Raw genomic sequence first — 18,022 nt, 5'->3', positions numbered from 1 at the left:
TGATTAAATATCATGTTCCATAAGATATGAAGTCAACTGCTCACTAATGAGAGATTCAAAAACCTTAGACAAAATATAAAGTAAAAATCAAAGTTAAGAATGAGCAGGGAGAAGAAACTGAGGGAGTGCGGGGAGACTGTTAAAGTTAGTACAGATTCATATTGATTACAGAAAGCACGAATATGTCTGTAAGATGCTTGTATGTAAACTGACATCTTCGAGACGTCTCAGATGAAGCGATCTTCGCCAGCTGTCTTGCAAAAATACAAAGCTTAGAAACCGACCAATAGTTATTCATATTGGAAGGATCTCCTCCTTTTAACAAATTGGATAACAAAGGCAGACTTCCATATCTTTGGGTAATTAATTTAAACTCAGTGAAAGATTATAAGTATATGACAAAGGGGCAGCAATATAATCTGCAGCAATTTTTTTTTTAAGTGGTTGTAATTGGTCAGGGTCAGCTGACTTATTGAATAGTGTAAGAGCTTTTTTTAATCTGACAAGTAGAAAATAGTTTAAAACTAAAATTAAGAGCCATTAAATGCCTTCCTCTATTTTCCATATCATTCATATCTATAATGTTAGGTACCTTAAATGTTGATCCTACAGCAACAAAATGTTAAGACAATGCAGCATCTCTCCTATATCTGAGATTTTGATGGTATTGCTCATTATGTATAAAGGAAGTCCTGCAGCCTTTTTACACCTGAAATGGAGTCAGTACATGGACTGTCAGTGGAAAGACAGAAACTCATTAAAAATATCTTCATTTGTGTTTTCCCAAAAAAAAAAAAAGAAGTCTTACAGGTTTGGAAAAATATAAGAGTGAGTAAATGATGACAGAATTTACATTTTTGGGTCATCTATCACTTTAAGGCCAATAATAATATGATGACCCCACTCTGTTTGGGTAATGACATGAAATGTAAAAATATATAAATAAAGGAAATCAGAAAGGACATTATAATGAAGTTATAATGAAAGCCTTAGATGGCAAAGACGTGTGCGCTGGCAAATATGCTTTGAGCTCACTAGAAAGGCTTTGCTTAAAAAGTGTTAATCATAACGACTCCTTCAAACCAATAAATAAAATAAATATTTGTGTGCTGCTCTTCCAGTCAGCAACCAAGCCCTAGATATCAGTGTATTTACTGACATGTTTACAAGTTTTGCGTAATATCTATTATATCTCTCATTCTACATTTTTGTGATGTTTCATCCCAAAGATATACATTATTTAAACGTGAAGCAACAATGGTGGGGTGCCCTGTTTAAATAATGTATATCTTTGGGATGAAACATCACAAAATTTCAAAATGCATAGAAGTACAAGGCATATAGACTGTGTTGAGGTGTCTTCCCATAAAGCCAAGAGAATGTGTGGTGATCCTGGATTCCTTCATCCTAACCCTTGCCTGAACACAGAGCACATGCACAGACCTTCACAAACACCTTCCCATGAAGCTCAAAGACAGAAAAGTATTAGGCTACAACAAAAATCATTTGAAGTATTTATCATTTAATACTTGTGATTTATTGAACATGATCTTTTAGTGTGAATTAAAACTGCTGACCGCTATGAAACAGTATTTCTGCAGCAATCATCAACGGTGTTTGTAGGCAGCTCGTTTGAACCCACACTGGGTTGTTTTAAAGGTGGCATATGTCATTACGTCAAGCACTGTCGTCACTGTGAGTCTCTGAGAGTTAGATACTTGTTAGATTATACTTGTTAGCCAAAAGTTATTCTGTTGGCAGATTAAGCTGGGGGATACAATGAAAAAATAAAATCTGATTATAATTGTGTGATAAGCTTGACGTGTTCTGTTCCGCTGTTTGATGGCGAGTTGATGTGTGTACTGAAAGCTGGAGCGGAGGAACGGATCCCATCCACCCACGAGGCCTCTGTGGCCCGCTTGAGTTCCACAGAGTAAAGGCTAATTAAAGGACACCCCATGGACTGCTGCTTGCTTGAAGTCCAAGCTCTGATTGTTGAGCGTATGAAGTCCTACATCACACTCAGACTAATGTGTGCGGCCCCAGCATCCAGATCAAAACTGCCTGAAATAAGCATGTGTCTTGTGAATTCTGTCCTCCTAACTAAGCTTCATTAGCATCGTATTTTTAATAAAAAGTGGACACAATAAACACTGGCAGAATTTCAGACGAAAGTTAACCTCAAAATTTTTTCAAGCATGTCGGGTTGTGGCAAGCCGTCACATGAGCTTTTAATGTTGTCATTTTATAATTTTGAATGAACTGATTACAGATTCTCTTGGCTAAAACAATGGTAAGATATTTTAGTAACCTTTTCCATCGATGATGTTGCATGAATTTGTATTTTTATTGGCATTGGAAATGTATTAAATAGCCTGAAATGAATGTTTCAATTGATAATGTATTTTTTGAAAGGCATTTCTCTCAAATCAGTTTCAATAACAGCAGGTTCCCATTGTGACAACATGCCCCGATCACAGAATGAAGCTGCTTCTCTTTCCAATAAGTAGTAGTCTTTTGTTAAACAGTCTTTAATGAACTGGCTTTCTTGAAAGAAGCCTCGTGTTTCGATGGTGTGTGTGTGAGCTCTCAATGTCCTGGCCTGACTCTGAATCTGATGCAATCTACAACGAACTACGCTGTTATGACTTTCTGTGTCTCCTCTTTGTGATTGTTTGAAGCTCAAACCCAAAGCAGACATTCGCATCGAAAGCATTTTATTGTACAACATTATTGTCATTTTTATGCTCTTTATCAATAGAACAAAAATAAATAAATCATGAAAATGTACAGGTCAAGTCATGCAAGAATTCAGCTACTGTAGAAAAATATTTCGGCAACCCGTTTCATAGTTTAGCGAACCAAATCAAAGGAGATGAAGACGAGAGATTTGCGGGGTCCGGGGTCCGGGGATCTGCTCAACATCATGCACTAGTGAAATGTTTCCCGAAACAGCCCGAGCGCATGAATACCCTCAGGTTCGGCCAGTTAAGGGGCATTTCGTTTGAGACAAACCTCTTGGACAGCAGGGTTTTGTGTGCGGAACAGAACCCGAGTCTCACAGCGGAATGGGGAACAGGTTTGAAGGTAATCGGTGTAGAAATGAAAAGCGACTGACATTCGCCTGGAAAACCCCCTCTTGCTTGAACGAAAACGAGAAACGACAAAGCGACCAGTAAAACACATGGTTTTCGGTAACACTTTATGTAGCAGGGTTTTGTGTGCGGAACAGAACCCGAGTCTCACAGCGGAATGGGGAACAGGTTTGAAGGTAATCGGTGTAGAAATGAAAAGCGACTGACATTCGCCTGGAAAACCCCCTCTTGCTTGAACGAAACGAGAAACGACAAAGCGACCAGTAAAACACATGGTTTTCGGTAACACTTTATGGTAAGGTGTCCCTGTTACACATGTTACATGTACTTACTATTATAATAGCAATTAATTATGCATAATTACATGCAAGTAACCCTAAGCCAAACCCTAATCCTAACCTAACTATACAGTAAGCACATGTAGTTAATTAATATTACTCTGTACTTAGCCTACAGTGTAACAAAGACACCTTACAATAAAGTGTAACCGCATGAATCGGATGCTGTGGAAAACAATGAACGCGTCCGTTTGAACAGCTCGGTAAAGCCTTTCAGTCGCTCCCTACATCCGTGAGATCGTCCTGCAGCTCAAAGCGCTTCCCGGGGTGCTGTCTCTTCTCCTCTGCGCGACTTTTGTTGACGCTGTCCAGAAGCTCGAGCAGGACGCCGGCTTGATCGCAGCCGGCCGCGTCCCAGTCCTCACACAGTCTCTTCCCGGGGTGCTGGCGTTTGGCTAGGTCCGAGAAGTCCCCCTCTGCCTCCTGCAGCTCGCGCCGGCCGGGGTGCTGGCGTTTGTGGAGCAGCATCAGGTAGCGTTTCCCGGGGTGCTGGCGTTTGGCCGGCTCGCTCTGCGCGCTGGGCTCCTCCAGCATCACCTGCTCCAGAGACAGCCGTTTCCCGGGATGCTGCCGCTTGCCCGGGTGCTGTCTCTTCTCCAGCCACTCCGTCTGCTCTCCTGGAGAGGGATTCAGACAAGCACGACAACTTCAAGAACTCTATGGAGACATTTATGATTGTCTGGAAATGAGCACGGAGAAAACATCTCTAATAATTCAGCAGAGTCATTTCTACAGTCTATGATTGTGTATATTTGGTTTCTTCCAAGGGATTCCCGGCTCTTATGTTTCGTTGCGATTTTAAATGTAGGCTATTCTAAAAAAATTCGAGCATTTGTTACACATAAACCGATGATTGATTATGCGGATTTGACAGTTTTCTACTTCGATATTGGGTTGAGCGATATTGCACCATTTAGTGGGTCTTCATATCTTATTAATAAGAAGGAAAAAAGTTATTATTATTCCTGTTGTTAACTTAAAAAAGTATGATATTTTAGTGGTCGAGTGAATAGTTGCTATTGTGGCAAAAATGATGGCCATTTAAACGAAAATAATCTGTCGTTAAAAAGAACAGGATTTCAGTCATGTCTAATATGCGAGTGTTGGGACGAGCTTCTAGTTGATCTGCTGTTTTGTACGTTTCTAACTATGTTTCGACAGTGACAGTGACTGTGAATGTGAGCAGACACCGTTGGCGTTGTTCTCGTCCTCCATCTGTGTGAGCATGGAGCGGAGCAGCAGACTCTCCGCGCGCTGGAGCAGCTCATCCAGAGCCGGGTCACCCTCACCCGGCAGCGTCTGGCACTGGGTCCCGGGTGACATGAACACCGCCAGAGAGGCCAAGATGATCACACACGCCGCGCTCATGACAAGCTCTGTCCTGTTCGCCACAAAACACATCAAAAACTACAGGTACAGCAGGTGCAAATGCAAACTAATATGTAACAAGTAGCCTAACTTGTAACAAGTAACGTGGCAATATCAAATGCATCTGGTCAGAATATAAATATACTGTAAGCGCAGATGAGAGAATATTAGATTTAAAGTTGCTTACATCCTTGTCTTACCTGCAGTGTATAGTAGATTCACCTGTAGCCTGTTGCAGAGTCTGTTGGTGATGGAATCTGAGGATGATAACGCGGCGCTCCTCGATCCTCTGATGCGGCTGACCCGTTCAGGTCGAGGTTAGTAGAGTGAAGCGTCAAAGCCGCATGCATTTTTTATATAGGCGCTCTCCGCCCCCCCTCCGCGGGACCCTCTGACGTCATTTCAGAGGAATTCATGACTTTGATGTCACGCGATGCGCGTTTTGTCCTGAGGGGGGCAGTGCGCTGCTGCATAGACATAGATGGAGATCCTGTTCATTCATAAAACGGCCTTTTTTTCTTTTTTGGCTCAAACAAGAATGCAATACACAATACAATACATATTGCAAAAAACAAAAAAAAAACACAATGGTATAAAAAATGTCTTTCTTTAGACTAGTCAGAGCTTTTTCCCAATTTTATTTATTTATCTGGAAAGGGACCGATATTTAACATAAACCTTTTCATCAATGTTTGGAACCTATGGGTCATTTTCATCCACAGTCCCATGGCAGGTCACAAGTAACAGATCTCCATAATAAAATAACACAGAACAAATTGATTGATGTAGCAAATATTATCGTTAAGCCTCTTCAAATATTGGTTAAGTAATATATTCAAACGAACGCTCACATAAGGTGTGGTTTTATAAAACTGACATATACTCATACTACTGTTTAAAACATTTATGGTTGCATACTGTCTAAGACACTCTATTTTAAGATATCGACCACAACATTCTTCTGAATAGACTAGAAAATTATGTTGGCATTAGTGGAATTGCATTGGCATGGTTCAGATCATACTTATCTGACCATCATCAGTTCATTGCAGTGAATGAAGAAGTATCATATTGTTCACAAGTGCGGTATGGAGTACCACAAGGCTCAGTACTAGGACCGTTGCTTTTCACACTTTACATGTTACCCTTGGGAGATATCATCAGGAAACTTGGTGTTAGCTTTCACTGTTATGCTGATGATACTCAACTCTATATTTCTTTGTGTCCCGACGAAACAATATTAGTCTGTTTCATTCTTATTCAGAGGTCACCATAGCCACCAGATCCAATCCATATCCAAACCAGATGGTGGATCAGCACCTAGAGATAAACTCTACAGCCCTGAATGTCAGCGGAGACCAGGACAACTAGATGAGCCCCAGAGACAGATCCCCTGCGAAGACCTCATCACCTCGACAACCATCGGCACAAGACCATGAGAACTAGACGAGTCCTCTGCACAATCTGACCTGTGTTGCAGCCTGGAATTAAACCACGTCATGCTGGTTTCGTCTGGCCAGACGAGAACTGGCCCCCGACTGAGCCTGGTTTCTCCCAAGGTTTTTTCTCCATTTCTGTCACCGATGGAGGTTTGGTTCCTTGCCGCTGTCGCCTCTGGCTTGCTTAGTTGTGGACACAATTTCTGGCAACATTGTTGACTTGATTGCACAGACACTATTCGAAGAGAGCTGAACTGAACTGGATGATGACATCACTGAATCAATGACTGTTTTCTGTTGTCCTTTTGCATTATCAGCACAAGTTTTTCCTTTTTAACACTGTAAAGCTGCTTTGACACAATCTGTATTGTATAAAGCGCTATATAAATAAAGGTGACTTGACTTGAGTTGCTACGTAATGTGCAGTATATAACCAGAACACACTGCAGAGAATATAGTAACCCAAAAATGTATTTGTACATTTTTGGATATTGGTCACGCATACAAATTTCAGAATGTTATTACATTAGATATAAATATCAAGCCAATCTTCTAATGCAGACAAATGCTGCAGGATCTTTTATCTTTCCTCGTCATTTTTGCTCAGTGATGCAGTGGTCATTTGAGGTCACATCCTAGCAGACTAACCACCGCTGTAGGTCAGCACATTACTGTAATTATAAACATGTTCCACAGCCACATTCAGTAGCATAAAACAGTTTAAACATTCATCATTGCATAGTGTTTCTCATGCTTTTCTAGACTGGGCTTTAAACTGCGGATCCAGTCAATGGGACAACAGTATTTTATTGTGAACAGAGCTGTGTTAAAAACTGTCATAATACTATGGTAGGTTTGTTTACTTTTTTGAATGTGGAGTCTGTGATTGACTTGTTTGTGCCCTTAGCTGGCCTTGCTAGATTACATGACGTTGGGTGTGAGCTGAGTGTTGCATCACATTCTTGCTTTTGAAGACGTCCTGAAGAAGCCTTAATTTTCTTTCAGAATTACAATGAGGCATATAACAGGCCAGGAACTGACAGGCGACCGAAGTCTTATTTTTAAAAGAAAACATTATTCTGCTGGGCTTCCTCTAAGCCTCACTGAGATTCATTATGCACAGCTCACATCATTTCAAAATCTCCACGAACTCTTGTACAGTCGGCCAGCTGATGGGAGAACGGCAGCGAGGGAATCACCGTGTAATCGAATAAATCAGACCTCTTTATGCGCTGTCACGTCCAATACTTCAGCTGTCAATACCAATCATTTCATATGGATGGTAGAAAAAAGAAGAGGAATTAATTGGTTTACATTTCAGATGGACTTCCTGTGTATGAGATGATATGAAACTAAGAAATCAGTCTGATGTCTGTATTCCTCACCGAATGAACGAAACGATAAACCATGAAACATGCTTATAATTGTGATCAGAAACATCTGCGATCTGTTTGCCTGTCTTTAAGGACTGCATGATTTGGAGACAAAGAGTTGCTAAACCAACCATCAAAGTTTGTCTAGTTCAGCGTGTTTTCCAGAAGCTGATTGTGGCTTTCTACACCTACTCTTGAATTATGCGCCTTTCTGTTCTGTGAAATAGTCACCCTTTTGTGTTCATAAACACACACATGCACACACACACACACACACACACACACACGCACACACACACACACACACACACACAATCACTTTTAATAGTGCGAATGAGCTGACAAGCAGATCTGACCCAAAAGGTCATGCTGTCAGGCACTGTCAGGCTATAATTACTGCAGGAACGTGAACACACAGACACACACGCTTTAATGGTGTACCCAGAACATCACATTAAAATACACTCAGCTTATTTATTTGTGCAAAACTCAAAGGGAAACCAAGAAATACTGGAGGCTGGAAAAACTCTTGTTCAGACGTAATGATCAGTGTATGTTCAGTTTTTTCCTTTGGGCATTTAATCGCCTCGTCTTAGTAGTGATGATAACTTGTGTATGTGGAAACTGATGCTCTAGTTTGTTGTGGGAGTGTGTATTCCTGTGTGTGCATGTACACGTCCTTTGGCAACACAATATAAATGTATCTAGTAAACATGGAAAATATTTTCTCACATCTTTTGATTTTGCAGTGTTCCAAAATAAATCACATGACGCAAAGAGAAGTTCCTGATGTTTCTAAAGCGTTTCTTTCAATAGTTTGGAAAGAACATGTATCCTAGATTAACACTTGAATCTAAACACTTTTTGTTCAGTGTGGAGCATCAAATAGTTATCTAGTAAGATTATCTCATATAAAGTCCATCTGACCAATCCTGAAATTGTTTAATCAGCTGTCATTTTTTCATTCTTTTTAATAGTCATAGTTAATGTTTTCTTCTGGTTAAACTTAAACTATTTCAAGCTTACACATTTGAATTAGCTGAATATGAATAATATTTCTACTATGATATTACTATGACTATTACTATACAGATGTGCCGACACTGATGGCTGCCTCCGTGGCGTGCTCCGCAGTTGTTTTTATGTTTTTGTTAGTTTGTCCTGTCTTTAGTTATATCCCTGCAATCAGTTTCACCAGAGACGAATTGCTGGACATTCGGAAGTACACACCACCCGATATTTCACCGGTTTTTGATTATTCTGATGTTTTGCTGGACATTGCTGTCCCACGGGCAGCTTTAGGACTCTCTGATCACTGTTTGGTTCATCTTATACCAACCTACAGGCATAAACTGAAATCAGCTAAACCTGTATGACTGGTAAAAAGACTGTAAAAAGAAGGACTAATGAAGCAGAGCAGGATTTACAAGCTTGTTTTGACCTCACTGATTGGAGCGTCTTTGAAGCTGCTGCCACTGATCTGGACGAGCTCACAGAGACTGTAACATCTTATATCAGTTTCTGTGAAGATATGTGCATTCCTACCAGGACTCATTTAACCTACAACAACGACAAACCATGGTTCACTGCAAAACGACTGTGTTACACCAGTCTGTCTGAAATCCTGTGCTGACCAGCTGGCCCCCATCTTCACACAGATCTTCAACAGATCACTGGAGCTGTGCAAAGTCCCTTCATGCTTCAAACGCTCCACCATCATCCTCGTCCCAAAGAAACCCAAAATTACATGACTTAATGACTACAGACCTGTGGCTCTAACGTCGGTGGTCATGAAGTCTTTTGAAAAACTGGTGCTGGCCCACCTGAAGAAACAAATTCCTCGTATGTGTAAACATACCTGGCAATAAAGCTCATTCATTCATTCATAACAATATAGTTTAATATACACAATTCTTGCTATTAACAAACCATTAACTACGACTTTTGCATCAATAAACTCCCAATTTGCTGCTTATTAATAATTAGTAAGGTAGTTGTTAAGTTTAGGTATTGGGTAGGATTCGGGATGTAGAATATGGTCATGCAGAATATGTGCTTTATAAACCGCCAATATGTTAATAATAAGCATGCTAATAATCAACTATTGGAAAAAATCAGAAAAATCTGAAAATTGGTCCCTATACTAAAGTGTTACCAAATAATATTATTACTACGGTATATTTTTTCTGCATGTCATATGATAGGCTGTGTAATATGGCAATACATCTGTTAAAAAAAGACATAATGAATATAAAAATGTGCACAGCATTTTACAAAGCTAATAATAAATTGTACGTTTTCGTTTGTATTTGTGACAAATATTTAATAATGTGGTCGCAATATTAATCGACATAAAGCATATAAATCCAATCCTGGTCAACTCCTGTTGTGTTTATTTTTGCAATAAATGAAATGAAATGAATAAGAAAACTAGGCTACCACACTCACCTTTTCTCTTTATCATAGAAATGCATACAATTTAAGAGCTGTGCATTATTATTTATATCATTACATATATTATTTATATTATATGAATGCATATTAAGTCATAAATGTGTAACAATGGAAATAATATCAATAATCAATAGCTGTGCATTTCTACGATTAATAATTTGTCAATAATTTGCCAATGAAAATGGCACGACTACAGGCCTGCTGAGACATGGTAGGAACTGTCCCTTTGTGTCACCTGCTGGTGACTTTACGACCAAATTTCACAAGCGACTGGGTTGTATTTACTGTCACGGCCTTGCAGCAGTGATACACACGACACTAACAGGCATTTTGGCTGAATACCTGCTGTACTTTAGTGTAACATGGATGTGCTGTATTCAGAACGATCTGAAAAGAGTGTGATGGGGCACTTTCTAAATCTCATCAGCCTCTTCACAATACAACAGTTTGAAAGAATAGCATCCGTGTATGAATTAACATTTTCATAAAAAAACAAAAACAGAAGAATTATTATATAATTTAAAGGTTGAGCATGAAACATTTTGGTCATTTATTGTTTCTGTAAAAAGACAATAAATAGGTCTGATATTAATAACTTCCTAAATGTGACTGTTTTCACCTGTTTAACAGTATTAGCATTATGAAAGAATATTTCTCTTTCTTGTCTGAGCTGTCAGCTGCTTACTCGATCATGCTAATGCCTGGCAGGTTGTTGGGCTCATGAATATTAAACATGTTGTCTTCGTTCTGCCAAACTGATTTGCTGAATCAAAATGCAGGCAGTGCCAGTGGTTTCTACGGTCTACTGATAGACTTAAGATGCTTTGGGGAAACACAGTCGTGTTTGATATCTTTCAGTCAGATTTCCCAGAAATATAAAACAGATAAGCAGGACTTTTCAGCTATTCACAGCTAAGAAATAGTTTTTGAAAAGGGCACTAAACTTCTTTCTGATGTCATAGAAAGGAATCTGTCTTATCATGTGCTGGCTGACTACACTAATACACTTGGATTAAAGTTCTCCACCACTAGACACAGACAGATTTACGTCAGTTGGATTGCAGAGATGGCACGTATGAGATCAGCGTGCATCTGAAGGAGGAAAGAAAGGTTGATTTTCCCAGCACTGCCGGGTCATTCAGGTTGGCTAGCATGGATGCGGTTCTCGTGTTCAGGGAATAGGGAGCAGTGAACACTGCATAGGGACCCTGTCAATGGTTCATAGAGCTGTTTCCTAGCGAGCTGATGATCTGAAGCAGTGTGTTTGATAAGAGAGACATACTAAATGTGCAGAGCGGTAGGCACCAGAACCAGAATAAGAACCACTGGCATACACAACGACATGCTCTTTTCCTTCCACTTGTTGTAAAAGGACAGAGCAAATTGGAAGCATCAGTGTAAAGGAGGAAAATAAATAAAAGGTTTGGAAATACTAGAATTGGTGGTGATTTCAGTGCTTGCTTCAGTTCATTGAAAGCTTTTGCTTCTGCTGGTCAAGAAAACCACATTTCCCTGTGTGCGCAAAGTGTCTATTGAATCAACAATAATACAAACATAGGCTCAGAACAGCCCTGGATTGCATTTCCCGAAAGCACCTCTCGGACTCCATTTGCCATAATCTCCAACCTAGGAACTGATTACGGTCACACCTGTTTCACATCAGTGGACTATAAAAGCTGTACACAAACCCACTCTTGTCGCAAAGTCTTGTTTTGCTACTGTGGACACTACTGAGCATTTTCTCTGTTGTTCCTTGCCTTGTCTGTGTTTTGACTTTGGACTGTCTACCTGGTTTTGATCATTTACTGCCTGTCCTGACCAGTGCTTGTTATATGGATTACTCTTTTTGTCTCGCCCTTGGACATTGTTGTTTGCTGGTGTCTGACCCTGCCTGTTTTGACCACGCTCTTTCACATAAAGCCTGCATTTGAATCCCCAACTCTGTTGCAACACTCACCGTTACAGTAGAACCATTGCCAACAATAGTCTCTACAATCAACTTAGCTCACGATGCTGCCCAGATCTGTGTGGCTGGCTGAAATGGCCATGCCCTGACACTGTGTTGGATGGGTCTGGCTCAACAGAAAAATAACAGAAGGTTGTGCCAGATACGGTTGGTTATCATTTGGTTTTTTTACGATATCGGGGCCAAATCTATACTTTTAAAATGGTACCAGTGCCTAAACAGTGCCTGAAATGATACTTTAAAAAAAGAGCCACAAAACAATGGTGGATGACATTAAAGGGTGGCTTTTATATTGAAAAAAAACCAAACAAACTTTAAATGTAACAATATATTAAAAATGTTAAGGATACAGAAATGTAAATTATATAAAACACAACAAATTTACATATCAAATTCACAATAAAACCTAAGCTACATAACCCAACTACAATAGTTTAACTCTAAATGACACTAAATAACAGTTACAGTACTTATAACAACAAAGTATTCTTGGCAGGGATGCAATACAGTTAACCCACGGTTCAATACATACCTTGGTTTTTAAACCATAGTTTTCAGTTCAGTTTAGTTCTGATGGCTTGGCACATCAGAGTGTTTTTTTTTGTTGCGATTTGCAATTTAAAATTTGATTTTTTTAAACCAATAAAAACAAAACCCTGTACACTTAAGTAAAACCTGGATTATCATATGTCTGCTCCAAATTTCTTTTGAGATAAATATTATTTTTCCTATTTTTACCCAAAATAGGATGGATTAGCCATTATTGAGCACTATAAACAAATGTAATGTCTGCTTCATTAATACTGGATGCCAGAGGGCACCCTCATGCAGAAACTACATATATGCATCACAGAAGTAATAGAACTGATGACGCTTCAGAAATCTCTAATATGGACAAAGACATCCAGCTATCGCTGTGACTGAATAAAAAGACTGAATGAATGAATGAAGACAATAAACACTCGACTGCGACAAAATATAGTTTATTTGTGTTCTTCAAGCCATATCTGGTATTTTCATAATAAGTATATTTATAATGAATTGCTAATCAACCTTTTTACAGTATAGAACGGTATGTAACCCAGGTTACTAGTAGCATTAAAACATGATTAAATGAGATGAATGAATGAAGATATCATTTTTTTTCTCTTTTCACTTTTATGTATTTCATATTGTTTTAATGGGCATACAAATAGCCAATTGAATTATTTTGTATTGGGAAGACTGATCAATGAGGATTTAGTATGTTGTATAGCGCATTTTCAGTTTCCGGATCTTGCACGAGGTTGGGAGCTCACGTTCTCTTTGATCGGCGGAGCGGAAGAGAGCAGATGCAATTTAGATCTCTCCCGAGAAATCTGAGAATTTAATGAGTCAAGTGGTGATATTTGATTAAAATTAAAGTTATATGTGTTTAGAGATGAAGTAGCGAACAAAGAAATCAAGGTTGATGTGTGTAAGGGAAACAGGTCAATTTAGCTCAAAGGGAATCATTTAAGATTTTAAAGGGAATTTGGACAGAATCACTGTTTTACGGCTGATCACTGAGACGGCCAGCGATTCATTGAACAAGCCGTATAACATCAATTCTGCAATGTATATTTATATCCAAAATATAGTGAAAACACTATTAATTAGCACAGTAACAAGATCGGCAGTTTAAGACATGAACTTGTAAGCACAAAACACAAGATACTTATCTTTTCAATATAAATAAGGCTTTATTGGATAAATCTAAGACATATAAACTAATCTAACACATAAACACGCATTCACACAAGTTGCAGAAAGAGAGAAAGTGAGGAAATAATTAGTTTAAGAGGATGAAAATGTGAAATCTCAAGTTTACAGCAATGTCTAATTGCAAAGACCTAAACAACCATCAATCGCTTAATTAACCCTCGCACTGAGTTCCTCAATTGTTATGTTTCTTAATTCAACAAAGAAACAGTTTTGTATCAAACTGATGTTTATTATATTTGCAGGACGAGCATACCAGCAGCTGCAACATGAGTTAACTTCTACTTCGTGATTCACACACACTTACCCTAAGTGTAACACTACTGACACCTAGTGGTTAGCTTTAGTACTATCAAATCAAATACATTCTATCACTACATCCCCTTTCCTTTAGATGTAAATAACAAGTTATTCCAAGTAATTATTCAAACTGATAGAATCAACAATTATTCAGCAAATAGTGTACACTTATAAGACTTAATACAACATATTACAGTCTCAAAATTATTTACATTGTGCAGTAACAATCAACATTACATTTCTTTTTTTTTCTTCTTTTTTTTTTTTTTCTCTAATACTTGTTATGCTTGTGCATTATTCACAGATTAAGTCTATCAGGTGGCTTAACTGTGCGCTTTGATCTTCGCAGTACTGATGAATGCATATCCTCAGTTGGTTCCTTGTCATCCATTACTGTAAGCCTTTTAGATGTTTTGTTTGATACTGCACTGTCGAAGAGGTGCTGGAACCCGTCTTGGGGCATGGACTACTGGCTGTGCCTCTTTTTTCAACTGCATTTTGTAGGTGAATGGTAATTCTCCGAACCCTTCAAAAATGTCAGAAAACTTTTCCACTATGTTCCCCACATCGTTCTGTGTTTCGCCATTATTTATTACGTACACTCTTTTCACTAGACCTAGGTGTTCACATGCGTTATCTCCCAACACAGAATCATGTCCACCTGGAACAACCACGAACATGAGGTGATGTTCTTTGTTTTTCATTTTTACCTTCAGTCTGCATGCTCCTTTTGTTGGGATGCTTTGTCCATTATAAGCCTTGAGTTGTACCGTTTTCTGTTTTATACATGGCTTTTTCTTCATTGCTCTGATATCATGCTCCGAAATCAGGTTGACCTTTGCTCCTGTGTCTAGCTTGAGTGACACGATTACTCCGTTTATTTCCAGGGCTGCCATCCACTTGTCATGTACAACACTATTCTCATCTGTCTGCTCTGTTTTTTCTTGTCTGAAATCAGCCTGTTCTACCATTCCAACAAAGAATGTGTCATTGAGATTTGTTTCTTCCACTGTATGTACATGCTCTTTTTGACTCTGTCTTCCTTTGGAAAAGCATTGCTTTGCAAAATGATTCTGTCCTTTACATTTGGCACAGACTTTGCCATAGGCTGGACACTGCTTCGGCATGTGTTTTCTACCACATCTCTTGCAGTTAAACAGTTCTTTCTCTTTTTTCTGTTTCATTTTACTCATTCCGCATCTCTGCATTTTCTCTGTTACTGCAGATACAGCTGAACTGTCACTTCCATTAGTCTTTGCGGTTTCATAAAAAGTTTTAGCATGCTGTATAGCTATCTCACTGGCATGACATATCCGCACTGCGTCATTCAAGGTGAGCTCTGTCTCTCTCAAGAGCCTCTCCCTCACTTTTTTATCATTGATGCCAAACACAATTTGGTCACGAATCATTGAATCTTGCAACTGTCCGAAATTGCATGTTCTTGCTTTCAACTTCAAATCTACTAAGAAACTGTCAAAAGTCTCTCCTTGTTGCTGCAGACGAGACCGAAAAACATACCTTTCGAACGTTTCATTCTTTTTCGGCGAGCAGTGTGAGTCAAGCTTCTCCATTACTACGTCGTATTTGCCTTTATCTTCGGCCCGCTCAAACACGAGCGTATTAAACACTTCTATTGTTTGAGGTCCCGCGACGGTAAGTAACAGTGCAATCTTACGTGCATCTGATGCTTCATCAAGGCCCATTGCTTGTAGGTAGAGCGTAAATCGTTGTTTGAACGTTCTCCATTCACAATCAATATTCCCCGTCCAGTTCACAGCGTCAGGCGGTTTAACACTTTCCATGACGACTCTGTGTCTCGGTTATCATCACCACTCCTGGTACCATGTTATGTTTCTTAATTCAACAAAGAAACAGTTTTGTATCAAACTGATGTTTATTATATTTGCAGGACGAGCATACCAGCAGCTGCAACATGAGTTAACTTCTACTTCGTGATTCACACACACTTACGAGACTAGGTGGCGTTTCTCCTCATGGTTTTGGAGGAGCTGGCGTGTAAGCCAGAGCACGCTCAAAGAGCGCAAAAGGTGATGACTGGTGACTAGAAAAAGGCAAAAAAAGGGCGGAAGAGAGAAAAGCGTGATTTGATGGTGTCCTGAGTATTTAAACTGGGCCTTTGGACACCTCCCAAATTATGTTTTGACCAATTAGATGTTGTCTTTGCTCGGGGTGTTGTATATTTCTCCTCCCAATTCATAAATCAAATGTTATCTTATCAGTCACATGGTCCGAGTTTTTCCCGCTCTTGCAGAGTATAATTTTGAACATGATTTCTATAACAAGAATATGATACATTTGACAAAGACTTGATTGGATGAAACGTTTCAAGCAAGAAGATTCAAACACACACATACTAAACATGAATGTGATCCTATAAACTATTCAATAGTTATTCAAAATACATACACAATAAATGATTAAGACCTGATAGTCTGATGTGTGGGTTACAAACATGATATGGAGTTATGCATAGAAATGATTAGTTGCTCACAAGTCCTTTTAGTGTCATTTAGATACATATTTACATGGAAATGCAGTTTCTGTGCCATTCTTTGAACATAAGGACATGTTCTGTGAAGACCAGAAGTTAAGAGGTCTCTCATAAGGAATTTCAGTCTGTTTTCTGTCGTCGAGGTGGGGGAAGTCAGCTTGTGATTGCTATCACTGGTTTCCATGTGATGGTCACGCTTTGCATCTCTTTTGACCATTTAATCTTGATTACTTGCCCTAAAATTGACAATCTCCTTCCTGAGTTGTGATGATCAGTGTGTTCCTTTTGTGTTATTGTTGAAAGCTGCTCTGTGAAAGAGTTGGTTAGGCTTGCTTCAGACTGGTTAGTGCTAGGGTCTGATTTATGAACATCCTGTTGTCTTGGGCCTCTGTGGAATTTGGCTCCTCATGTTTCAACCATGTTTTGACCAAATCTTAGATTGTCTGATTCGGTCTGATATCCTACACATCCCCCCTTCGATCGGCGATGTGTTGAGCTGAAGACATCGGCGAGCGCTGGAGAAACAAAGGCAGAAGAAGCAGACAACACAGCAAACAACAAGACACCTCCATGACAATTACTGTACTGGTGCAGGCATCAGGTTATTTAGGTACAGGTGGTAAAGTTCAATTAGTCAAAATAGTTTAGTAAATTGAATATGTTTTAGTTCAATCTGCAAATTGTTCTAATTTGGTTCCGTACGTTGATTCGTCAATCAAATTTTGCGGATAACTTTGTTTGGTTCTTCTAGATTGTCTTAATTTAAAACGTTTACCGTTAATTTTATAGTAACATCATTTGCAATGAAATGAATTGACCTATCGTGCATGGAGCTCTCTGGCTTCCATTCAGTTTAGAATGACTTGCGGATATTAGGTGTGGTGAGTCAATCCTAATATCAGACCTTTGACCCTTGCAGGGTGTCTAGGTGTTTCACCTACTAAGGAAAGAGGGGAAGGAAAAGGATCGGTAAAAGAAGAACAAACAAAAACAAAGCTGCTGTGGGTTATCCTAGCATGGCTTACAACTACTGTTGCGCTAGGATGTCATGTGCAGCTAGTGTGTCATGTACCTTAACTTAGTGTCAGGTGTTCTACCTATTGTGAGGATGGCTGCATGTTTCTTCATGGTGGGCATATGTAACTTTATGTTACGCTAAAATTTGGATATTCTACTTGTGGGAAGAATATGTTTGTTGAATGTGTTATCAGTAGATGTGGTAATGTTGTGTGTGTGTTAATGGTGTAGTGTATGTGTGGTCAGATCTGTTTCAGTCTGTGTTGTCTCCCCCCTTTTCTTGTATGTCAGTGAAGACTGGCTCTCTGCATCCTTGGCTTGGATGAGGGTGTGTCCATGATCTAATGGGGGTCAGTCCAGCAAGGCAGGAAGTTCTTTAGCAGACAGTCGGAGCTAGTTTGGCATGGCTGTGTGAAGCTG

The 18,022-nt window shown here is 39.3% G+C and overlaps 1 protein-coding gene across 1 annotated transcript; it reads right to left on the bottom strand.

The window, feature by feature from the left end:
* Positions 1 to 3,524: 3,524 nt before the first annotated feature.
* Positions 3,525 to 5,117, bottom strand: trh (thyrotropin-releasing hormone). Its single transcript, XM_016250632.1, has 3 exons — positions 5,002 to 5,117; positions 4,624 to 4,814; positions 3,525 to 4,050 (listed from the first exon to the last, which is right to left on the bottom strand). The coding sequence occupies exons 2-3, from the start codon at positions 4,799 to 4,801 to the stop codon at positions 3,647 to 3,649; spliced, it is 582 nt and encodes a 193-aa protein (XP_016106118.1). The 5' UTR covers positions 4,802 to 4,814; positions 5,002 to 5,117; the 3' UTR covers positions 3,525 to 3,646.
* Between the last annotated feature and the right edge of the window lie 12,905 nt (positions 5,118 to 18,022).

The sequence above is a fragment of the Sinocyclocheilus grahami genome, unplaced genomic scaffold (assembly GCF_001515645.1).
Source record: "Sinocyclocheilus grahami isolate Dianchi unplaced genomic scaffold, SAMN03320097.WGS_v1.1 scaffold1000.1, whole genome shotgun sequence".
NCBI classification, from domain to species: domain Eukaryota; kingdom Metazoa; phylum Chordata; class Actinopteri; order Cypriniformes; family Cyprinidae; genus Sinocyclocheilus; species Sinocyclocheilus grahami.
This window is presented reverse-complemented; position numbering and strand designations above follow the sequence as displayed.

Bases quoted from the DNA above. Each gene is read 5' to 3' on its own strand.
- trh (XM_016250632.1), bottom strand. From the start codon at position 4,801: ATGAGCGCGGCGTGTGTGATCATCTTGGCCTCTCTGGCGGTGTTCATG. The intron at 4,051-4,623 runs GTGTCTGCTCAC...ATCCCTCTCCAG, and splicing joins GGACGAGAACAACGCCAACG to GAGAGCAGACGGAGTGGCTG.